Source organism: Geotrypetes seraphini, chromosome 2 (genome assembly GCF_902459505.1).
Source record: "Geotrypetes seraphini chromosome 2, aGeoSer1.1, whole genome shotgun sequence".
Classification (NCBI taxonomy): Eukaryota; Metazoa; Chordata; class Amphibia; order Gymnophiona; family Dermophiidae; genus Geotrypetes; species Geotrypetes seraphini.
In genome coordinates this window covers 506,626,489-506,652,371 of record NC_047085.1, presented here as the reverse complement: position 1 = coordinate 506,652,371, position 25,883 = coordinate 506,626,489, and the positions used below count along the sequence as shown (strand labels likewise).

Sequence of the window (25,883 nt, the reverse complement as noted above, 5' to 3'; positions counted from 1 at the left end):
AGTGGTTCTCTGCGGAGATCTCAGACCTCATAAAAAAAGAAGAAAAGAGCATTCATCTCCTACAAACAATCAGGGAAGCAGGAATCTAGGGAAGACTATCTGGCCAAGTCAAAAGCAGTCAAAACAGCAGTCAGAGAGGCCAAATTTCGAATGGAGGAGAATCTAGCGAAGAACATCAAGAAGGGCGATAAATCCTTCTTCAGGTATATTAGTGACAGAAACAGAAACACAGATGGGATAATATGCCTTAGGAAACCCGACGGGAACTACGTAGAATCGGACTCCGATAAAGCCAAAATCTTAAATGAATACTTCTGCTCAGTCTTCACTTGCGAGGCATCGGGATCTGGCCCTCAGCTGCTGACAAGGGAAAGTTCGGAAGACCCGTTTTGAAATTTCGAATTTACGCCCAGCAGTGTCTACTATGAGCTATCAAAACTCAAGGTGAACAAAGCTATGGGATCAGACAAACTACACCCCAGGGTGCTCAGGGAGTTAAGTGACATCTTGGCGGAACCGTTATACGTGCTCTTCAATCTTTCCCTAAGTACAGGAAGAGTCCCGTTGGACTGGAAAACAGCTAACGTCATTCCACTCCACAAAAAAGGATGCAGGATGGAGGCTGTGAACTACAGACTGGTGAGTCTCACATTGATAGTGAGCAAACTTATGGAAACTCTAATCAAACGCCAAATGGATACGACCCTGAACGAGGAGAATCTACAAGATCCCCATCAACATGGATTTACAAAGAGAAGGTCCTGCCAATCCAATCTGATCAGCTTCTTTGACTGGGTAACAAGGAAGCTGGATATAGGGGAGTCCCTGGACATCGTATACTTGGACTTCAGCAAAGCGTTTGATAGCGTCCCACACCGCAGGTTATTGAGCAAGATGAGTTTGATGGGATTAGGTGAAACATTAACTGCATAGGTTAAGGACTGACTTAGAGGTAGACTTCAGAGGGTGGTGGTAAATGGCACCCCTCCGAAACGACAGAGGTGATCAGCGGAGTGCCGCAGGGCTCGGTCTTGGGCCCAATCCTATTCAACATCTTCGTAAGAGACTTGGCTAAGGGGCTTCGAGATAAAATTACGTTATTCGCCGATGACGCCAAACTATGCAACATAGTAGGCAAGAGCACAACAGACAAAAGCACAGTGCCCGACAAAAGCTCAATGCCCGACAATATGACGCAGGACCTACTCCTGCTGGAGCATTGGTCCAGGACTTGGCAACTAAGTTTCAATGCCAAAAAATGCAAGGTCATGCACCTTGGCAGCAAAAATCCATGCAGGACTTACACCCTAAATGGTGAGACCCTAGCAAGGACTGTAGCTGAACGAGACTTGGGGGTGATCATTAGTGAAGACATGAAGACTGCCAATCAAGTGAAGAAAGCTTCATCCAGGGCTAGACAAATCATAGGTTGTATCCGTAGAAGTTTCGTCAGCCGTAAGCCCGAGGTCATAATGCCATTGTACAGATCCATGGTGAGACCCCATCTGGAATACTGTGTGCAATTCTGGAGGCCACATTACCACAAAGATGTGCTGAGAGTTGAGTCGGTTCAGCGAATGGCCACCAGGATGGTCTCAGGACTCAAGGATCTCCCGTATGAGGAACGGCTGGATAAGTTGCAGCTATACTCACTCGAGGAACGCAGAGAGAGGGGAGACATGATCGAGACGTTCAAATATGTCACGGGCTGTATCGAGGTGGAAGAAGATATCTTTTTTCTTAAAGGTCCCACAGCTACAAGAGGGCATCTGTTGAAACTCAGGGGTGGGAAATTTCAAGGTGACACCAGAAAATATTTCTTCACCGAAAGGGTGGTTGATTGCTGGAATAGTCTTCCACTACAGGTAATTGAGGCCAGCAGCGTGCCAGATTTTAAGAAAAAATGTGATTGGCACGTGGGATCTCTTCACGAAGGAAGTTAGGGGGTGGGTCATTAGTGGGGGCAGACTAGATGGGCCGTGGCCCTTTTCTGTTGTCAGTTTCTATGTTTCCCAGATGTCTGTGAACATCTTGACAAAATCAGGATAGTCCAGAAAAGAAACAGCCTGTGGCTTCTTGTCACTCATGAGAGAACAGGACGCCATGTTGGAATGGTCACAGGAAAACTTCAATTCCTGAAAAGATTACGAGATCATATCAACCAGGTATGTGGGCTGGAAAAATCCGCCGCACTGCAGGATCTTCACCGAGATCCTGATCATTGAGATCCGCAAGAGAGGCAATGTCCCCCGCAGTAGAAACACCAGCCTGTGTAACAAAAGGCATGGTCAGAGCATCAATGGCATCCATATCAAACAATGGAGCAAAAGATGGAAAAGCCATGGGAAGACCAAGTTCCATACATATGTCCTGCAACAGAGGGATCCACAGAGGTGGCACAGACACGGGGTATGTTTAGCAGAAGCCACAAGTACGCTGTCCTCGGGGTCCAATTTTTACTTTCTCGGATACCCCCATGTCAGGAATGGCATCAGGACCCCCTTCTGGGATCGAGGTGACTTTGTCTGATGAAATTTCACCTCCCTCCCGTGCCATGGCACACATGAACATGGTCCCTCACTGGACATCCATTCACCACAAATAAGCCATGAATTCGAAGTACTCTGCCCTGGGGAGTCCATATGAGTGGTTATCTTGCCAAAACTAAGCTTGTAAAGGCATAAAAATATCTTTAAATTCAAATATGGAAAAAAATCCAAGATGGCTGCCATGCAATTTTCAAGAGAAAATAGCTCAGGAAAAGTACAGTAATCCCCAAAAAAGCAGCGATTTTAGGATTTTAGGTGTGGGAGTACTACGTCTCACTCTCAAAATATCCAAAACCCACTTTTGGAGACCCCCAAATCTCTGAATCAGGTTGTACTCACTCTGTGCCATGAGGTGCTGGGAGACAGCATGGAAGGAAGCAAAACAGCCCACAGGGAGATCCTCTGCCTCAAGTATGTAAACAAACTTCTGATCTTCTGACTGCTCCTCCAGTCCAGCATCAACAACCGAGGACCCCTGCCTTCACTGGACACCAGCGTGGATGTGACCTTGCGGAGGGATGCAGTGGGCTCTAATCCCGGGTGCACCTCCACCGAGCCTGTGCTCAGACCCACTAGTTGATGAACCTAGGGTGAGCAAGCTCCCAAGGGAAATATCCCTGAGCCCCGAATCGAAGAGGCAGGCCTTCCAAGGGGTGCACTGCAGTGTAGCCAACCTCCTGGAAACTGATTTTCCACAAAGTCTGTGATCTCCTGCAGTCAGAGGCATCGCCTGTGAAGAATCTCTGCAGCACTAGGCGCGACTCACGAAGAAAAAAAACTGATTTTAAGAAAAAAATTAACACAAGCAGAAAAGACAAGCTTCCTCTGTCTGGCTTATAGGAAGAGAACTGGTTTCCCTGGAGGCAGTCCTAAGGTAAGAGGGGAGGGGCTGAAGACTGAATAATTGAGGCTTCCTATAAGTCTTCTGGTGACTATGGATACACAACCCACCTGTCCAGGAATAAGGTGGGATTGTACAAGGACTTGGTGGAGCTCAAATAAAAGTCTGGTAACAAAGACCAATTAAGATCCAAGATCTGCGGATTTTTAACTTTCCCAAGACGAGGCTGCTTTTACCCATGAGCTGATTAAAAAATATTTTCTTGAAATGTTAGGGTTTTCAGATAGTGAGTTCATTGCAATTTCCAAACTGTATTAGTTGCCTGATAAGAAGATTCTACGGGATGCTGAGGGGGAAAGTCAGGATGTTTTATAATGCCCGATACACAGGTCCCCTCTGCTTTCTTACAATCTCCATCTGATAATATTCCCACAGCTTAGCTCTCGTATTTTAGCTGTAGGAGCAACGTCTTTCCTTAAATTCCCATAGAGGTGTCTGATTTCTGTTCATTGGTATCAGACACATTTTTGTGTTTTCTGGAGGTCATTTTTTTTTTCATGTTTATTCACATTTGTATATCAAGAACAGTATACAAACAGTTCATAAATACAACCACGAGGTCCTTTTACTAAAGCTTAGCACACGCTAAATGTTGAGTGTCCTGTTTTATACCTCTGGGCCACGTGGCACACATAGTGGACGCCAAGCTTTAGTAAAAGGAGGCCTAAGTTACTAATACAATTCAACCCCCCACCACTAATCCTCTAAACCCTCCTTCACTACACCCCTAACTTTTGTTGCAATACTCCAACATGGCATGGCAGATTGTGGCTCTCTACAGCCTAACCCCCCCCCCCCTCCAATTCTAGTCATTGGCAATCCAGCCTGCGTCCAGAAATTCACTGGGCAGTGCTGTTTCTTCTAGTGTCCAACTGTATGACGCATCCTGAAAGAGCTCTTGACCTCCTATTTCTCCCCATCCCTCCTCTCCCCCAGCCTTCTGTTTAATACTCCTTAGAAGAAACCACACTGCAATCTAAATTTAACTTTCATTTTCCCTTCACCAGTTTCCACTCCTCATACAATCCCCATCGTTTCTCATCCTAAAATTCGGAAGAAAACTGTCAGGATCGTCCACACAACAACATCCTCATACTGTACAACTGACTATATCAATAACTGGCATTACTGTAAGGATGGCATTGTATTGAATAACTGAGCTCTTTACATTGTAAATCACCTTAAACCTATATTATAGATTAAAATAGATCTTTATACAAAGTCTGTTGCCTCACAGCTGCAATTTTAGCCATCCATGAAATCTCCTCCAGTTTCCTCAACATTCCTTTCTGAACAGAGAACTCGTCCCCTCTCCACTGTTTCTCCAGCTCGCTTCTAACTACCGGGTCATTCCATGTCAAGTGATCAGATTCTTGGAAAGTGCCCTGCATGACCATCACGGATTTTGATGAAACTTCATATGCAGAGTCCACCATGTCTCAAACGAACTTTGGTAAAGTTTTAGTTTCGCCTGTGGAATATTCGTGGAGATATAGCCATTTGTTTGACCCCATACTGCAATGACATACAGTACGACAGCAACATTCTGACAACTTTGAGACACAATATCTCCCGAGCTGTGTTTCCAAAAAAACTGAAACTTAGCTACCCTGCACAACTTTTGGAGCTCTGTTCATTGCTACCAATAACAATTTTTGCCGAGCACTGATTGAATGCCTGAATTACAGTAAACTTGGCCGAAAAAATTAGTGCTCCAAAAAAAGTCAAAGTTTGACATTACTTAGCTCCCACAATAATTGAGTAATAAATGCGAAATTTGGCGCATAATAGTACAACGTTGTTTTCAAACGTACAATTTCAACCTCCAAGTTCTTTCCATTAGTTTACAAATTAAGTGTAAAGTTGCTAATTTGTGTAAAAAGGCCAAAAATAGGGTATTTTCAGCCTGCTTTTACAGAAAAATACCTTTTGGAAACTCTTTCAAATCAGTCTCATTAGAAAGAGCATATTCAAACCCCCTAGAAAAGTGGACTTCATTTTTCAACGCAGGTTAACAATGGCTGAAAAAGGGGGACAAAGTTGGGAGACGTTGCCACGGCAACAACCTCTATTTCAACATAGTTCTGTCATTTTTAAAGTTACAGTTTTGTATTGACGTAGTATTACTACTACTCTATTGCGTTGGTCCATGGTGACATTGTCACTACCAGTTCAAGAGTTTGAACTGGCAACCCCATCGCCATAGGGGTCACGCCCGATAGCTGTGCAATACCAGCCATGGGTGGGCCACTTCGTTCAGGTTCCCAAGCCTCGCATTTGGTTTCTTTGTCAAGGTTCCAAAGCCTTTTGTTGGTATCTTTCTGGTTCCAAAGCCAATGATTAGGGTGTCTTATCCTAGGTTCCCAAGCCTAAATTGGGTATCTTATATGGTTCCCAAGCCGAAGTGAAGTCCACTTTGATTTTAACTTCCAGCAATCTTTATAACATTCTGTTAAATTTTTGAGCCACTTTCTTCAATGCAGTTTCTGGAAATTGATATTGGCGGCCGGATGATGTAACTGAAGGGGCACAAAGCATGCAGATGAGGTGTTGCTCTGGAACCCAACAAACATCTTGCCTTTCTGGCCAATAAAACGAATGAGCTGGACCGTGAGGATGCATAAATTTTATCAATGCATCATTTTGTTCAATTGAGACTTCAACAACGTTGCCTATCCACCATTGATTATTGTAAGTACAGGCAACGTAGCAACCAGGAAAGATTTCGGACACTTTCAAATTTGGAATGGCAGTATCAGAAATTTTGGCAACAAAATTTATTGTGTCATTTGAAACTTTGCTGACACGAACCGAGTTTGAGTCGACTGGTACAAATTGGTGGTGCTCTCTGGTACCGGCTACTGTGCTGCTTTCATGCCATCTTTCTTCTTGAAACTTTTTGCTTTCTTCAATTTCTTCTTTTGGAACATAAATGTATTTAACTCCGTGTATATTTTGGTCACAAAAGTTAAATAGATCCTTTGGCGTCAATATTTGATCTTGGTCAATGGTTGATGGTCTTTGGAGGCTAGCCCGGGCAGCCAGTCGTTTAGTTGTTCCACCAACTCCATCGCAGGGTGATTTTCCGTGGCTAGTTCCAAAACAATTCCATTCAGCCTCAATGTTGAAATCATTTCTGTGATTGCACAAATTCACAAAGTTCTTGTAGTTTTTATATTGTGCAGCTGAGCCGTCACTGAAGTAGTATATTTTGGTAATGTTTGTTTGAGTTACCAAAAATTCGATCAACTTTTGAATAAACACGTGTACAGATATCGTATCATGTTGCATATGATCAGAAATAATGCAACAGTTTACAACTTGCAATGTGCCCACTTCATTGAGGTAATATGCAACAAAAGGATGTACCGTAGCTTGTGAATTTTCCCAGTGAAAGCCTTGGGCGGCATCCTGTACAACAAATTAGTAATTTTCAGCGAAATCCATCAAAATGATCATTTCCGTTTCTTTTAAGCCTGTCTTCAACATCTTCAAATATTCACTTTGATGTTTTGAAATGAAATGGTGGTTTGTCAACTTCCAAATCTTGCTTGCAAGTCTTTCAATAAAGTTGTCCATGGTTAGTACGCTTGTTTCTAATGTTTCACGGTCAGCGTGAACCCATTGCTTAAATTCTATTGATTCTTCTGGATCTAAATCCTTGAATATTTCTTCCAGGTATGCTGTTAGTGCTTCTTCACCAGGGCAGTTTTGACATCGTTGTAGCATACAGTCCTTGACATTTAGGTCGCACATAGTTTTTTCCATAAGAACTTTGTAGTTCTCTTTGACATTGGCGCCTTGTAGTATGAGCTTTACATTTTGATGTATTGTGCAGACACACACGGAGTGTGCACCTGATGCACCAACGGTTACACACCACTTTGGCCTGAGCTCACAGAATTTGGAAAAACCAATTTCAGTTCCGTATTTGTTACAGTACGCCACGTACAGCTCTTTTAAATTACACAACAGCAGCCGCTTTTGCTTTTGTACTTTTAAACCATTGAGGCGGACTGAAATGCAATCTTTTTTGCCAGGACATATTCTGCTGAATTCATCGTCTTCGTAAAAATCTTGAACTCTATTTGCAATTTCTTTTGGAAGGGACTTGCCAATTTTTGCATCAGGTATAGAACAAATGCCTTTCTCTTTCTTTACTTTTTGGGCTGTTCTGATCATGCGCTCTGAAACGCCAAACTTCATTGCTGTTTCCTTTATTGACCAACTTTTTGGGGCCATCGTCAATAATTGAACTTTCATTGACCTGTTGGATATTGCAATTTTCGTTTTCATTTCTTCAATGAGGTCAGTGTAATCTTCACATAACTTGCATTCTACAGACTGACGAGACGGCCCAACTTCTTCAGCTGAAACTCCAGCAGCAGATGTAATCTTCTTGGCTATCACATTCTGCACACGTTCAATTTTTCATATCACATAGCCGGCTTTATCTCTACTAGCTAACCTTCGAATTTTCAATGGAGAGGTTCCTAAAGCAGTCAAGCTTTGATCAATTGCATCGGAGATGCTGATATCAAAATCGTCTGAAGATGAAGATGCTGCAGTAGCTTCACTCATTGAAACGTATTGGGCTTTGCACCTACTGCAAAATTTCTGACCTGGCTTGATATAGCACAGTTACTTACCGTAACAGGTGTTATCCATGGACAGCAGGCATATATTCTCACATGTGGGTGACGTCATCTACGGAGCCCCGATGCGGAAGCATTTTCAAGCAAACTTGATTGAAGATTTAAGTTTGCTCTGCTGCTCCACGCATGCGTGCCTTCCTGCTCCACTAGGGGACGCATCCCCTCGTGGTCTCCAGTTCACTTAACTAGCAAAGAAGCCAACCTCGGGGAAGTGGGTGGGTTGTGAGAATATATGCCTGCTGTCCATGGATAACACCTGTTACGGTAAGTAACTGTGCTTTATCCCAGGACAAGCAGGCATGATATTCTCACATGTGGGTGACCTCCAAGCTAACTGAAAAGGGATGGAGGGAAGTTGGCAATTTAAGCAAATAGATTTCGCAAAACCGATTGGCCGAACCGGCCATCGCTCCTGGACAGTGAGTCCAGACAGTAATGGGAGGTGAAAGTATGAACCGAAGACCACGTGGCAGCTTTGCAGATTTCCTCAATAGGTGTGGACCTGAGGAACGCTACGGAGGCTGCCATCGCTCGGACCTTGTGTCCTGTTACTCGACCATGCAGTGCGAGACCAGCCTGAGCGTAGCAGAAGGAGATGCAATCGGCCAACCAGTTGGACAAGGTGCGCTTGGAGACTGGGTGACCTAACCGGTTTGGGTCGAAGGACAAAAACAATTGTGGGACTTTCCGGTGTGGTTGAGTGCGTTGGAGGTAGAAGGCCAACGCTCTCTTACAGTCAAGAGTGTGGAGCGCCACCTCTCCGGGATGAGAGTGGGGCTTGGGAAAAAACACAGGTAAGACAATGGACTGATTGAGATGAAAATCAGACACTACTTTAGGCAAGAACTTTGGATGAGTGCGGAGTACCACCTTGTCGTGATGGAATACCGTGAAGGGTGGGTCCGCCACTAGAGCTTGTAGCTCACTAACCCGCCGAGCAGAAGTGAGCACAAGCAGGAAAATCACCTTCCAAGTGAGGAATTTTGGATGGCATTTGTCTAGGGGCTCAAATGGAGGTTTCATTAGTTGAGCCAGAACCACGTTAAGGTCCCAAACCACCGGAGGAGGTTTGAGAGGAGGGTGGACATTCAGAAGACCCTTCATGAAGCGAGAGACTAGGGGGTGGAGCGAGAGGGCTTTCCCTTCCAGGGACTGATGGAAGGCTGCAATCGCTCTGAGGTGTACTCGAATGGAGTTGGTCTTTAGGCCGGAGTGAGATAATTAAAGTAAATAGTCAAGGACCAGGGGGACGGGGACCGACACCGGGTCCTGGCTGTGAGAGGAGCACCAGGCTGAGAATCTGGTCCACTTTTGGGAGTAGCAGGTTCTCGTTGAGGTCTTTCTAGAGGCCTCCAATATCTCCTTGACTGATTGAGACACGGGGAGAGAAGTCAGGGGAAAAGAAACCAAGCATTCAGATGAAGAGATTGAAGATTGGGATGTAACAGCGAATCCTGACCCTGTGATAGTAGAGAGGGAAACCGAGGCAGAGGCAGTGGATCTCTGACACTGAGTTGAAGTAGAAGGGAAAACCAAGGCTGGCATGGCCAGCGAGAAGCAATCAGGATCAGGGTGGCTTGTACTGTTTTCAGGTGGACGAGCATCCGCAGGATCAGAGGAAACGGCGGGAACGCGTACAGGAACCTTCCCTCCCAGTCGAGGAGGAAGACGTCGGCCTCGAGCCGGTCCGGGGAGTATATCCGGGAGCAGAAGAGAGGCAGTTTGTGATTGTGGGGGGATGCGAACAGATCTATTTGAGGCGTCCCCCACTGTTTGAACACCTGTCGTAGGGTTTGAGAGTGCAGTGACCACTCGTGTGGCTGGAGGAGGCGGCTGAGTCTGTCCGCCAGACAGTTTTGTTCTCCTTGTATGTACACCACTCGAAGGAAGGTGTTGTTGGAGACAGCCCATTTCCAGAGGCGCAGGGCTTCCCGACAGAGGGACCAAGACCCTGTTCCTCCTTGTTTGTTTACATAGTACATTGCTACCTGGTTGTCGGTTCGGATGAGGACCACCCGGTCGTGGAGCAGATGTTGAAAGGCTACAGCTGCGAGATAGATGGCCCGGAGCTCTAGCACGTTGATGTGACAGCGGCGGTCTTCCGCTGACCACATCCCCTGCGTGCGTAGGCCGTCCAGATGGGCTCCCCAAGCGTACTTTGACGAGTCCGTGGTGAGTACCTTGCTGTGATGAGGGGCGAGGAAGAGTAAACCTTTGGAAAGATTTGAAGAGTCGGCCCACCAGCGGAGCGATCTTTGCAAGGAAGGAGTCACTGTCACGGGACGGTCGATCGGGTCCCAGTCTTGACGCCATTGAGAGGCCAGGGTCCATTGAGGGATTCTCAGATGGAGGCGGGCAAAGGGTGTGACATGGACGGTGGAGGCCATGTGGCCTAGAAGAGTCATCATCTGTCGAACTGATACCGAGGTCAGCAGAGAGATCCTTCGACTCAGACTTACTAACTGGCGCGGAGAGGGGAGGAAGGAACGGAGGCGAACCGTATCCAGCGTGGCCCCGATGAACTGTAGGGACTGCGAGGGGCGTAGTTGGGATTTTGGGAAGTTTATTTCGAACCCCAGACTTTGTAGGTAGGTAATAGTCTGTTGGGTCGCTGAGATAACCCCTTCCCTGGACGGGGCTTTGATCAGCCAGTCGTCCAGGTAGGGGAATACCTGGAGGCCCTGGGAGCGTAAGGTTGCTGCGACCACCACGAGGCACTTGGTGAAGACCCGAGGTGATGATGCTAGGCCGAAGGGGAGGACTCGGTATTGTAGGTTCCAGTCCCCTACCTGAAAACGCAAGAACTTGCGGTGAGCGGGGTGCACTGGGACATGTGTGTACGCCTCCTTCAGATCGAGGGAGCAGAGCCAGTCGCCCTCGTCGATCAGGGGGTAGAGGGTCGGTAGAGAAAACATCCAAAATTTTTCCCGTACTAGAAATTTGTTGAGGCGTCTCAAGTCTAGTATTGGGCGTAGGTCTCCCGTTTTTTTCAGTACCAGGAAGTAACGGGAGTAGAAGCCCTTCCCCCGTTGGTCGGGGGGAACCTCCTCCACTGCCCTGAGGCGAAGCAGGTCTCGAGCCTCGGAGAGGAGTAGGGGTAGCTGCGTCCGGTTGGGAGGGCAATTCCTTGGGGGGTTATCTGGAGGAATGGCCCGAAAGTTGAGAAAGTATCCTGATGAGATCACGCCAAGGGCCCATGCGTCCGACGTGACTTGTTCCCAGCGAGGGTAAAAGGCTTTGAGGCGACCCCCGATGGGAAGGAGGCATGGGACTATGGCGGAGGGGGCCCGCCCCCTTCCGCGAATCCCGTCAAAAGGACGGGGATGGTTTGGAAGTCGCAGGCGGTTGGGACTTGGGCATGGCCCGGTGGTGGGCTTGCGGATGCCTGGGTGGAGGCCGCGAGAAGGGAGGGGTGGATTTTTGTGGGTAGCGGCGTGGAGGAGCCCTGAACGGCCTGGGCGCGGGCGGTTTAGGTTTTTGCCGGCGAGGAAGGCAAACGAGCATTCGTGTTCGGAGAGGCGTTTTGTGGCCGCCTCGATCGTGTCATCGAACAGTTCTTTTCCCACACAGGGTAGGTTAGCCAACCGGTCCTGTAAATTGGGGTCCATGTCGACCAGGCGCAGCCAAGCTAGTCGGCGCATGGCGATAGCAAAGGCTGCCTCTCTGGAGGAGAGTTAGAAGCCATCGTAGGCCGCATGGAATAGATGGAGGCGCAGGTTGGAGAGGGACTCTAAAAGCAGGCCAAACGCTCCTTGGCGGGAGGCCGGTAGGTCAGTCTCAAAGGCTCTCAATAGTCCAATGAGGTGTTTGAGGTAGGATGTGAAGGTGAAAGTGTAGCTTTGCACCCTAGAGGCCATCATGGCATTCTGATATAGTCTCCTGCCGAACTTGTCTAGGGTTCGGCCTTCTCGGCCTGGGGGGACCGCGGCTGAGACCCGGGATGGGTGGGCCTTTTTCAAGGAGGATTCGACTAGCAGCGACTGGTGGGAGAGCTGTGGTTGTTCGAATCCTGGGTAGGGTACTGTGCGGTACTTGGCCTCCATTTTGGAGGGTACGGCTGTGACCATGTAAGGGGTCTCCAGGTTCCTGAAGAAGGCCTGTTGGAGTACCGGGTTAGGTGGTAAGCGGAGGGACTCTCTTGGCAGTGATGGCATATCCAGCTCCGCTAGGTATTCCTTAGAGTATCTGGAGTTGGACTGGAGGTCTAAGTCCAAAGCGTGGCCCATGTCCTGGACAAAGCGAGTGAAGGATGGGTGAGATGTTCCCGAGGCCCCGTGTGAGGTCGGTGAACGAGACCTCCGTCGGCTGGAGAAGGATGGGGAGGCTTCCCTCGAGTATCGAGATTCCTGCTCCGATCCACACTCCGAGACCGGGGAAGTACTGTGAAAGTGTTCCGGTGTCGTAGATCTCCGACGTCTCGAGGAGCCCCTCGGAGACGATGTCGGGGTTCGAGGTACCGATCGATGTCGAATCGGTGACCTCAACCCGGACTCCCTCGGTGACAACCTGCAACCTCGGGTCGGAGTCCCGGTCCGAGGGGGAGTTCGGAGGATGCGCGGGTTGGACAGTGATAACTCAGCCACCCTTAGCGGTCCCGTACGAGGTGTAGGTGAACGGCCTCGTAGAGTGGGGGAACCCCGGGCCTTCTTGGAGGTACGGCGGTTTGAGGTGTCTGTCGTTTTAGCACTACGTTTTGCACCGCGGCGGTCTGTGGAGGGAGAGCGCCTCGGGTGCCTCGGTGAGGAGTCCAAGGAGGATGGAATGCGGCGAAGCTTGCGCGCTTTTCTTCGAGGTGGCTCGACGCGAGGCTCAGGCTGGTCTGGCACATGCGGGGTTGAGGTCGAGGCCGGTTGCAAATGGGCCATTGCAGCGGACAGCTCCGACGAGATCATCGCTCGGAGTAGGTCCTGGAAAACGGGCACGGACAGCATCGAGGGCATGTCCACTGCCTCGGTGCACTCCACCGGGGGCGACCTCGTATCAGAGTATTCCCGTGTGGTGGAGGCACGGCCCGAAGGCTTGGAGGGCTTCGCCGGGGCTGTAAGCATGGGACTTCTGCCATGCGTCGCCGGCGTCCCCGAGGCTGGTTTCTTTGCTGGTACAGAACCTGAAGAGGGAAGAGGGGACTTACCCGGAGCCGAGATATTCTGTTGTCCCGAGGACTTCGGGTTCGAGTCTCGAGGCAATGCCGAGGTATTTGGGGCCGAGGTCAAGGCCGGGGCCGAGGCCGACCTCGAGGCCGAGGTAGAAGGTTGGTCCGGGGCGAAAAGGTCCGCCATGCGGGCTTTCCTTCGACGGAGGGCCCGGTTCTGGAAAGTAGCGCACTGGGGGCAGGAGTCGGTTGGATGAGCGGCCCCCAGGCAGAGGATGCACCGGCGATGCAGGTCTGTGATGGAAAGAAGCCGCTCGCACCGGGAGCACTTTTTAAAGCCGGTCAAAGGCCGGGACATAGAATCGAAACTGGCCGCGGCTCGAATAGCAACGCGGCCACGGGGACCCGGAAGCCTCCGGGTCGGTGAAAAACGAAGCAGGAACAGTTGAAACAAGAAAAAAACTCGCGCACAGCGACTAAATCGAGAAAAACAAGAAAAAATTGCGGTGCTAGAAGGCAGTTGGGGCAGAGCCTGAAAAAACACGACTTCTAGGCTCAGCGGAAAATTTTGAACTGGAGACCACGAGGGGATGCGCCCCCTAGTGGAGCAGGAAGGCACGCATGCGTGGAGCAGCAGAGCAAACTTAAATCTTCAATCAAGTTTGCTTGAAAATGCTTCCGCATCGGGGCTCCATAGATGACGTCACCCACATGTGAGAATATCATGCCTGCTTGTCCTGGGATAATTATTTTTGCCACTTTTCTAAAATCATTAGACATGGCAAGATCGACTTTTAACAATCCACTTTGAACAATGTGATTTTTCTTTTCAAATGGATTACAACACGATGTTTGCTTTAATTCGTATTTGTCGAGATACTTTGCTTTGTGGTGGAGGCAGATTTGGTCTTTATCCATCAGTTCAACTTCAGAGCGCCGAGTGATAAGCAATTTTTCATCGGTTGACAAATTATGTAAAAAAATTAGCCCACATTTTTTAGAATAAAAAAAGTGTCATGACACTTTGACAACAATTTTTGCCCAATGGCACAGTCTGGCAGAAAAGGATTATTATTAGTCGATTCGTTGGCATCCATTTTAAACTGAATTAATAATAATGTGGATCTGAAAAAGAAAACAAGTTGTAATTTGTGATCTGCATGCAACAAAATTATCACCTCAATTTCTAGTTAGGAATAATCATTAATTAAGAACACTATAATTGTACTCAAAGCTTGAGTAAAAATAAACAGGGGAAAACAGTGTGAAAAGTGACATAATTGTAAGTTGAAACGTAGGCCGTTGCCATGGTGACATCTCCCAACTTTGTCCCCCTTTTTCGGGCATTGTTAACCTGCGTTGAAAAATGAAGCCCACTTTTCTAGGGGGTTTGAAATATGCTCTTTCTAATGAGACTGATTTGAAAGAGTTTCTGAAAGGTATTTTTCTGTAAAAGCAGACTGAAAATACCCTATTTTTGACCTTTTTACACAAATTAGCAACTTTACACTTAATTTGTAAACTAATGGAAAGAGCTTGGAGGTTGAAATTGTACTTTTGAAAATAACGTTGTACTGAGACATTATGCGCCAAATTTCGCATTTATTACTCAATTATTGTGGGAGCTAAGTAATGTCAAACTGACTTTTTTTGGAGCACTAATTTTTTCGGCCAAGTTTACTGTAATTCAGCCATTCACTCAGTGCTCGACAAAAATTATTATTGGTAGCACTGAATAGAGCTCCAAAAGTTGTGCAGGGTAGCTAAGTTTCAGTTTTTTTGGAAACATAGCTCGTGAGATATTGTGTCTCAAAGTTGTCAGAATGTCGCTGTCGTACTGTATGTCATTGCAGTATGGGGTCAAACAAATGGCTATATCTCCACGAATATTCCACAGGCGAAACTAAAACTTTACCAAAGTTCGTTTGATACATGTGGGACTTTGTGAATAAAGTTTTATCAAAATCCGTGATGGTCATGCAGGGAGCCCTTGATCACTTGACATGGAATAACCCTACCACAAGCTAATAATCTGCAATATTTAGTTGGTCTTCTCAATCTGAGCCCAGTTTCCCACTCAACAGGCAAATCACTGGGCCCAACTCCAGAACTTCATTCACTATTTCTTGTACCCGTTTAACTACTGACGACCAATATTTGCAGGCTTTAGTACATGTTCACCACAAATGATAAAAAATCCCCAATTACCTCTGTAGCCCCTCCAACATCTTCAATCTTCCTCCGATACCACTTCTACTACTACAATTCATTCCCCAAATTTAGTGGCTTCCTGCACATATCCCTCTCCAAGTCTCACTCTGTATTTTAGTTATTTACAAAAACTTCTTACTCACATTAGAACTGCAATTCTGAGTGAGTTACAGAAAACATACTTAATGCAAACACAGAGAATTACGATCAATAACATCTCACATAACCAATAATCCTTACATTAGTTTCATACAGAAAACCAGCAAAATTTCAAATGCATCATTCCCATTTGCACAAGTAACATCGCTCAAACAATACTGTTTTAATCAGTTTCTGAAAATTTAATACCGAAGAAGCCTCTTTTTAATTTTTTTTTAATAATTTTTATTTAGCTTCATATCAGTGAGGAAACAACAACAAACACAACAATCAATATTGCCACTTGAGAGAACAAAACAGAGCACAATACAGTTATGCAAATCACCCCCGTCTAGGAAAAGGGAAGACAATTCAAAGGTATTGAATAAATAAATAACAAAAAACAAAACAACCAACCAGCCGACTCCCCCATACAAGACAATCCAGGAATGCACCTCCTAAAGCAGGTGTACAGTTCCCACACCAACGTGAAAACATTTTGAAGTTTCTCCCCCCCCTCCCCCAACACGATGAAGCCTCTTTAATTTCAAGCAACAAGGTATTCCACCACTGGTTGCCTTGCACAGCAATCATTGGGTGACGATGACACACCAGTCTCACCTGCTTCAGAGGCGGAACCTCCAAGCAATGCTGTTCATCACAACGCAATATACAACTTAGCAAATATTGATGAAAAAGATTACCCATCCCTGCTGGCTACTTACTTTGTCTCGGCTTGTAAATCATACAAAGTACTTTAAACTCGATTCAAGCAGATACTGGTAACCAGTGAAGCTTAACTAAAACTGGTATAATGTAAAGCTCTCACAATTAAGCAGGCCGCTACATTTTGTATCAGTTGCAAAGCTCGAATTACATTTTTTCGGTAAACCTAAGTAAAGAGCACTGACAATAATCAATTGTAGGAATCAAAATTGCAATTCTATATGTACTCGTGAAAAGAGGATAAAAATCTGTACCTACAGCCCATACTGTTTCCTCAAGTTCCAAATTCCCTTGGATTTCCCTGGTCTGTAGTCATTTGACCCCTTTTCTTAAACATAATCCCAAGCACAAACTTTGAATTATGTCATCAGACCAGAATAGTGATTGTCATCTGACAGTGTATCCCTCACTTTGTCAAAGATATCCCCTGTAAGGGCCTAGTAACCCCACAACCTATATTTTAAAGCAACTTCTCCTATCATTTTCTGTTATAATTTGACATAGAACTTTTTCTCACCTTCTGTGTGACATGCTATGACTGCCTGAGTGGTGCCACCCAGTTATAGCCCTCTATGGGCAGGACAACAAGGCCCCTGGTCTCATTTGTTTTCATCACTCGAGAGAAACATAAACAAAATTGTCCTTATAATGATGGCCCACTACTGCTAATAAACACGTCAATTTATCTCTTACCTAGAGAGATCACGGTCTGATAATTCTCCTTCATCACCTCCCTGTAAAGCTCCTTCTGCTCTTCATCTAAATACTCCCACTCCTCCTGGGAGAAAGAGACAGCGACCTCCTCAAATGTCACCTGCATCTGAAATACAAATCAGAAACATACTCCAGCATCTTCTGCATCACTTTCAGAAAGAGGCTTCCCAGTGTTGGGGCTCATTGGGGTGGAGGAAAATATGCCAGGTATACAAGATTTACAATGACATAACACAGAGTCCCAGAACAGTGTTCTATTTCAGGAGACCTCCCAGTGCTGGGGCTGAGCATGACAGGGAGAGATGTTTCTGTAACACAACCCCAGAGTAGGGTTAGATTTCAGGAGAGCTCTCATTAGGGCAGAGTAAGAGATTTCTCTGTGTATATAATTTGCAGGCATATAATTCACAGTCCCAGAGCAGGACTAAAGCAGGAGAAACCAGTTACAGCCAAAATCTCCCTTTGTGAGACTCCTGATCTCTCTTCTTCCCCTCAGTAGAGTCCCAAAGTGTCTTTCCTCAGCCCCAGCTCTGCTCAGGGTCCCAGGTCAGAAGTTGGGGGGGGGGGGGTCTCTCCCACCTGGGCAGAAGCTCCTGCAGGCATTTTCCTCTCTGTTTCTCTAGTTTTCAGGATTAGAAATGAATGTGGGGCTCTTTCTCCTGCTGAGGGTTTGTCTCTTGCAGAGTCGGCAGAAAGAACAAAAAGACAGGAAGTGAGATTTGCAGCTCTGAGGTTCGTTTCCTGTTGGGCGCAGTCTGATGACATCACAAAGGAGAGGCGGGGCTTCACACTGATCGAGAGACGCGTGTACTGTACAACACCCAGCGCATTTCATGGCAGATGGGGGCGGGGCGTTCTCTTTCGTGCGTCACAAGGAAAGCTCATTAGAATACGACGGCGTTTGCAGAGAAGTTTCTGTGCCCCTGAGGCTGCTTTAAGAGTCTAACTGGGAGGGAATCCTTTGGAGCATTGGTGTTTTCTACTCGGCTCCACCCCTTTCAGTGTTGATTGGTCAGAAAAGAGCTGGTGTAGTTAAAGGAATCCGCCCACTAACACTGAGAAGGGGGAGGAGTTTTAGCTCATTCTGGCACTTATTGGTCAGAAACTCAGAATAATCCTGGGGTGGGGGTGAAGGAGACTTTAAGGAGGGAGGGAAGGAGAGGAAGAGCCAAGTCAGCCTATAAATTCTGCTCTAGAAAAGGGAGGGAGGAGACTGACCCCTGTTGGTTATTCCCTGCCAATGTCTCATCAGCTGTAAGGGTTTCTACCAGATGAGAACCGGCTACTGGGCTTGATGGATCATTATGTTCTTATCTTTCCAGCCATTCTCCTACCCATCTCCAGGGCTCCATTCCCAGCCCTGGCTCCTCCTTCCCTTCACGGCCTCCTAAGGAGCAACTTTGGGATTTGATTGTCAGTCTGAGTGTTCCGATTCTCTCTGGTGTTGTGGATCTTCTCAGAGACTGTGAACCTGCTGGGGCAGAAGAAGTGCTGCCTATGCCTAGTAGCTATAGAAAGTAGTAGTAGTAGTAGTAGTTACCATATTTTTCACTCCATTAGACATATCTGACCATAAGACCCACCCTAAATTTAGAGAAGGAAAACAAGGAAAATAAATTCTCCCTGCCAGGCTCTGCACCCTGTCCCCCCTCTGGTGGTCTAGTGGTAGGCCGGGACAGGGCAGGCAGGCCTAGTGGCTGGCAGGCAGGAATGGAACAGGGCAGTTAGTAAGAATGCCACAAAGGAAACACACAGACGCAGTCTTAGAATCAGGAGGAGGCCCTGCAAATGAATGGTCTCTCCCCCTTTTTATTGAGAATCATAGCTCCATTAATTACTTAGCTAATGTTCTACAAGGTTATAATTTCATAATGCATTTACAGTGAGGATTAGACCAAGGTAACTTATTGTTTATCTATTTCATGTGCTTCTCAAAGCTACTATCTTATGTGACATCTGAATACATAATAACAGTTACAATAAAGTGATTCCCAATGTGTACATTTCTGATATGTCTCCAATCTTACTATGACATAAGTATCAACTGAGGAGTCTTAAATAGTTTATCAGGTTTAAACTTCTTAGCTTACAGACCTCAGTGGTACCACCTGTATGCCACTAAACTTTTAGATCATACAGAACACTGGCAACCCTAATCGTCATCGGCTTCTTATAATAATAGCTTTTAAAATATTTTGAATGCTTAAATAGATATACTCATCTTATGCTACGCAGGTGGGGGTAGGCACTCTGACGTAGACCTATGGGCTGTATCAAGGAAATCCCCCTTAAATCAAACAGCTCATGCTCCCTGAGTTACAGATTTAATCGCGGGGAGCATGAGCTGTTTGATTTAAGGGGGATTTCCTTGATACAGCCCTTAGGGGCGAAATGTAGGTCTACGTCAGAGTGCCTACCCCCACCCGCGTAGCATAAGATGAGTATATCTAAGCATTCAAAATATTTAAAAAGCTATTATTATTATAAGAAGCCAATGACGATTAGGGGTGCAAGTGTTCTGTATGATCTAAAAGTTTAGTGGCATACAGGTGGTATCACTGAGGTCTGTAAGCTAAGAAGTTTAAACCTGATAAACTATTTAAGATTCCTCAGTTGATACTTATGTCCTTTTGACTAAGTGGAGGTCTGTAAACTAATAGAGCCGGTTGTTTGATTTCCAATCTTACTATGGCATGTGACAGTCCAAAGGTTATAATGCATATTTCTTAAGCTTTCTTGATTAGCCTTAAGTCAGGGTCTGCTTTGGCACATAGGCAAAGTTTGATTGTTGTCCATATAAGGGATGCTTAAACAAGATAAGAGATAAGATAAGGGTAAACTTGTGTCAGGTTAATATGTGGCAAAAGTCTTGTGACAAGATGATAATATTTTCCTTTACTTAAAATGGCTGCATGGCAAGAAGGGAAAGGGAATGGGAATAATTCATAATTCTTTCCCAAGGGCTCATAATTCTTTCACAGGGGCGGTGAAATCAGTGTGCCGATTTTGCCCTGTTTCAGAATGGTAGAATGGCATCCCTACATCCTCCCCCTCCCTCCGGCAGGCAGCAGGAAAGCCCTGACCTCTCCCTCCTTCCCTATTTTTAATTTGGCAGGGAAGGCAGGCAGGCCACGGCCTCTCCCTCCTGCCTCCCTCCCTATCCCCCAGGCAGCAGGCAGGCCCGGCCTCTGCCTCATTTCCCAGGCAGGCAACAGGCAGATCCTGGCCGTTTTCCTCTGCCCCCCGCGCGTACCTTTTTTTTTTTTTAACTTCTATTCACGGCCAAGGCTGGCTGGTTCCCGCTGCTTCCTCATAGAATTGCCGGCTGACGTGGCTGCCTCCTCTTCCGTTCTCTTGCAACATAGCGGCACACTAGGTTGCCTGCCTGGTCCCGCACCGCTTCACGCATGAACCAGGCAGGCAACCTGGTGCGCTGCTATGCCGTGAGAGAATAGGAGACAGCCGCGTCAGCCGGCAGTTCTGGGAGGAAGCGGTGGGAACCAGGCAGCCAGCCAGCCTTTGCCGTGAACAGAAGTTTAAAAAAAAAAAAGTATGTGCGGGGAGGAGGAAGAGGGCCAGGGCCTGCCTGTCACCTGCCAGCCGAGAGCGCCGCATCCAGCAAGGGAGGGATGCCACATTAAAAATAGGTAACCGGGGAGGGGCGCTTTGGGTATTCGCTCCATAAGACGCACCCTAATTTCCACCCACTTTTGGGGGGAAAAAAAGTGTGTCTAATGGAGCCAAAAGTACGGTAGCTCTGTACAAGCTCCACCCCTTCTAGCTTCAGGTTGGAGTCTAGGAAGTCAGTTCCCTCAGTGAGAAACTCCGCCCTCCCCTTTGTGATGTCATGAGTCTTTATCTTTTCAAAAGTTCTTCCTCTCCTTTCCTCCTTTAAGTGATCTAAAACCCTCCAGTACTTAATTTCACTTTCTGTCCTAAGATTCTCCCATATAGCCAGGGAATGATCTAGATTAATTTCTAAATCCTGCAAACAGCACAAGCCCAGAGGAAAATGCTCGACGAAGCTTCTGCTCAGGCAGGACATTTACTCCCAGATTCTCATTCTATGACGAATGGTCTTCCCATCTCTGTTTATTTATCGGGATTTATTAAAGACCTTTATTAAGAGATTCACTACAGCCAATGTACAGCAGGTACAATTTAACAGCATAATAATTGTAAAATGATCAAATATAAACATACAGTAAATACAATAATTAGGTAAACTTGCAAATTGAAACCTAATAATAGGAGTATCATAAGACAATATCAGAAAAATACACGTATAATAACAATGTAGGACGGTCCTGTTCACGCTCCTAGAGAGTCATCCATTTCCCAATTTGCTTCATCGGGGGTTAGTAACATATCTGAAGATCAGCTGTCTTTGCACCGCCTTCTTTCACTGATGTTTCACCTTTTGATTGGACAAGCATTGTTTTACCATCAATGACACCTCTATTCAGCTCCGTAATGTAGTCAGTTTCAATTTGATTGGCTTGAATAGTAACACTGGTGAAGATCTGCTGTCTTTGCCCTGCCTTTTACTACTGATGTTTTACTTTTTGATTGGATATGTGTTCCATTCATCATCGATGACATCTCCATTCAGCTCCATAATGTAGTGAGTTTCAATTTGATTGGCTTTTGGGATCAGCGTTCTAGTTAAAAGCCAGACGCCATTTTTTCAAACTTGTTATGAATACAAGCCAGAATTTGGCAAGTAACAAGTGGTATACTGGTCTTTAAAACTTTTTGAACCTTTTCAACCTTGTGTGAATTACATTATGTCTTGTGCCCTGATGAAGCAAATCATGAAACAGGTGACTGAATATCCATTGGGAATGCTAAGTGTTTCTTTCTAAGATTTTTTTTGCAACTGCATATATTGTTCACTATTTTTGGTGTTTATTGAGCAAAAAAATTGAAAAATTAAATTAAAAAACCCAGCAAGTCACGGGATGTGTTCACACGTTTGGTGACATATACGAATCCAATTTTGCTAGACATTTCTACGCTTGTATTTTTGTGGTCTTTTAGAAGCCATTTTGTGTCTTTGAATTTAATTTCTTCAATATCATTTCAAGATCTGTCTGCTGGTATTTCCATAGGTGGTTTTGTTGCAGTGGGTCCGGCTGGGTTGGTGGGGGGGTAGCTGGTCTCATATGGATTGAATCATTGTTTTACAATAGTTAGCTAGTTCTGAGGCTGTTGGAAGAGAGGGGTTGTTACCATTTGTGATGGAAAGCAGGTTCAAGAGAGTCCCACACTGAAAGAGCATTAACTCAGAAGGAGTGATCAATTTATTTGCATCAACATCACTCAACCAAGCCCTGACCGAATGCAAAATTCAATTGGTCAGGCAGCCAGTTTGCAAATCTCAGCACACTTTAAACTGCCTCTCTGATTGGAGGAGACAGAGCACACTGACATTGGTAGAGCCAATCAGATATTCGCTATCATGTGGCAGATAGATGACTATGTTCTCAGTGATGAGAGACAGAAGGCAGATGAGGAATTCAATGCTACCATGAATGACTACACAAGAGCAACACTGTGTCACCTTCAAGGACTACATAGTTAAATTTGATGCTGAGAAAGTCCCTGGAACCATGACTGCAACTTGTACATAGCATAAAGCAAAAAATAATTTCCATAGTCATTCTTCAAACTGGTTGTGGCAGTAGTGACAGGTCAATAGTGCTTTGCAGGAGAATACATAATACTCTGGTTCTGGCTTCATATGCACAGAAAAAGGATGTTTAGGCTGAGGGCCTATAATAGAGACCGACTGAATTTTGGGTTTGATTTTGTCCCATTTGGCATCCCTTCACACTTCCATGAACATAAGAAGCCCCCTCCCAGACCAGGGCCGCCATCAGAAATTTCTGGGCCCCTTACTGAGCAATCCTATTGGGCCCCCCTACGCACCCCTTCCCCCCCATTTTTGTCCGGGGGGGGAGGGTGCTATCAGGAAATCGGCAGGGGACAAAAAAAAGTATGACAGCAGTGTTTATTGTTGTGCACAGCAGAAGCATAATACAGGAATTTGTGCTATGGTGGCCTAGGACCAATGTTTCCTCTAAGGATTGATGAGGTGTGTGCAAAAAAAAATATGCATGAGCGACAAGTTACATACTCCACAAATTTATGAGCAGGCAGGGAGGACGCATTTTTAAACAAATGTAGTTTATCCTTGTACTCCTTATGTATTTTTAATCATCTATGGATATGTTTGTATGTTTATTGTTCAAATGGTTTTATTTATTTCCCCAAATTTATTTTTGTTATACGCATTGAAAATATTTGATATTACGTTTAAATCAAAATCTCAATAAACTTGAAACTTGAAACGAGTGCCCGTGAGATTGTGGGAGGGTTAAATACTCAAAACTTAGAAGAATAACAATTTACTTAAAGTTTTTGCTACGCCACCCGGGGCCCATCATTTTTTGGCACCCCCCCATCTTTAAGAAAAACATGATTTTTAGTAACAAACCACACGTCACACATGAGTACCTAGGAAAAGGCAGCATCTTATATATTGCAGTGAGCAGTACATCAATACACCCATTGTAAAACTAAACAAGCCAGACCAGCACAGATCAATCCTACATCGTCAATCCTAACAGAAAACCATGTCTTTCAAACACACAGAACACAGAAAACACCTTCGCCTAGTATGGAATATGTCATCACAAACGAACCCCTCCCCCTTTTGCAAAACTGTAGTGTGGATTTTAGCCACGGTGGTAACAGCCCTGACGCTCATAGAATTCTGAGCATCAGAGCTGTTATAAAAATGCTCCAGTTTTGTAAAAGGGGGGATAAAATAGAAATACACAGTTTCAACGCTCTAGCTCAGAGATGCCCAAACTTTTTGGGCTTGTGAGCTTCTTTAAAATGACCAAGTCAAAATGATCTACCAAAAATAAAATTAAAAAACACAAAGCACACTATACGCTGAGAAAATGTTAATTATCATTCCTATTCTGGGTTTTTTTCAAAGAGATCAAGACAGATGACTCTATGCATTGTCATCTCAGTAACAACCATACAAAAATAGACAAATATACCCCCCATCCTTTTTATTAAACCACAATAGCAGTTTTTAGCGCAGGGAACTGCGCTAAATGCCCAGCGCTGCTCTCGACGCTCATAGGCTCCCTGCACTAAAAAACACTATTGCGATTTAGTAAAAGGGGGACATAGTGCAAAATATAGACAGCATATATAAATTCAGACACATTTTGATCACTAAATTGAAAATAAAATCATTTTCCTACCTTTGTTTGGTAATTTCATCAGTCTCTGGTTGCACTTTATTCTTCTGACTGTGCATCCAATACTTCTTCCCTTCTTTCAGCCTCCTGTATGCTTCCTCTCCTCCAGACCTCATTCCCTCCCCCAACTTTTTCTTTCTTTCTCTGTCTGTCTTTCTCTGATTCTGTGCCCCATTTTTTTGCTTTGTTTCTGGTTCCCTGTCCCCCCCCACACACACACCTTCTTTCTTTCTTTCTTCCTTCCTGCCTCCCCCATGCCACCACCGCCGCGGAATAGGCTGCTGCCGCTATCGGGAACAAGCCATCTCCCTGCTTCTCTTCTGCACGGGGCCGATCTACTCTCGCCGCCCGACGTCAATTCTAACGTCGGAAAGGACGTTCCGGGCAGCCAGGCAGCGATTGGCTAGCCAGAACATCCTTTCGACGTCAGAATTAACGTCCTCTCTCGACGTCAGAATTGACGTCGGGCCGCAGGGAAGAGAAGCAGGGAGATCAAAGATACGGTGCCGGTCTGATCCCCGATGGCAGCAGTGAGAAGGGAAGGGAAGCAGGTTGGGCACCACTGCTCTAGACGAGCCGCATTCTAGGGAGAACAGTGGACCGCCCCCCCCCCCCCTTGGTACGCCACTGGAGCAGCAGCGTGTCTGGCCGGCTCATTCGTTCAAAGCCGCGGGTGGCGGCTTTTGCGAGATCTGCGCCTGCGTCTGAAGCCTCTCTGATGGTGTGACGTCAGAGAGGCTTCCGATGCAGGAGCGAATAGCGCAAGGAGCCGCCAACCTGCGCCTTTGAACGAACGAGCCGGCTGCTGCTCCAAAAGGAAGAGAATGATCGCCTCCAGACCGCGGGCCATAAATAAAACCTGGAGAGCCACACGCGGGTCGCGTGTTTGAGACCGCTGCCTTAGAGGGAACACTGCGGGACCCTGGGGGAGCCCGGGCCCCCTGTCACCTCCGGGCCCTTGAATGCAGGACTGGTAGTACTGCCCTGATGGCGGCCCTGTCCCAGACCCACACATATCCTACTTATGTTGCTCTCCTCCCTGAGCTCAGCCATAGGCTGCTATGGGTGCTGCTCTTGGGCTTAGCTTATCACTCTTGTGGTCATGTGGCACATTGGGGTGGGATTAATCCGTCACTCCTGCCCAACCTGTGTCTCCAATCAAAATGTCTGCTATGACGTTCAGTGGCAGCCAAATGAGATGACTCCTGAGACATCCAGGTGAAATTTAGGGATTTAAAGCTGCATGGGCAGGAGCCCGTCTACAATACCAAAGCTATTTGAGAGTGCAGGAAGAAGCTGTTGATTAACAGCTCTTTGTCTTATTCCATGATGTGAATTTTTAGATTGAATGCCAATTGAAGCTTCTATTACACTCATAAGAACATAAGAATAGCCTTACTGGTCCAGACCAATGGTCCATCAAGCCCAGTAGCCCATTCTCACAGTGGCCAATCTAGATCATTAGTACCTGGCCAAACCCAAGGAGTAGCAATATTTCATGCTACCGATCCAGAGCAAGCAGAGGCTTCCCCCATATCTTAACAGACTATGGACTTTTCCTCCAGGAATTTGTCCAAACCTTTCTTAAAACCAGCTACGCTATACACTCTTACC

The 25,883-nt window shown here is 46.1% G+C and overlaps 1 protein-coding gene across 1 annotated transcript in view; it reads right to left on the bottom strand.

Annotated features, from left to right (window-relative positions):
* LOC117354964 (zinc finger protein 479-like) overlaps nt 1-17,897 on the bottom strand; it is a 108,466-nt gene extending 90,569 nt beyond the window's left edge. Inside the window, exons 1-2 of the mRNA XM_033932923.1 lie at nt 17,566-17,897; nt 16,966-17,092 (exon numbers count right to left, since the gene is read on the bottom strand). Of these exons, the coding sequence (XP_033788814.1) occupies nt 16,966-17,092; nt 17,566-17,751 (313 nt within the window). The 5' untranslated portion in view covers nt 17,752-17,897. The remainder of the gene's footprint in view (nt 1-16,965; nt 17,093-17,565) is intronic.
* Between the last annotated feature and the right edge of the window lie 7,986 nt (nt 17,898-25,883).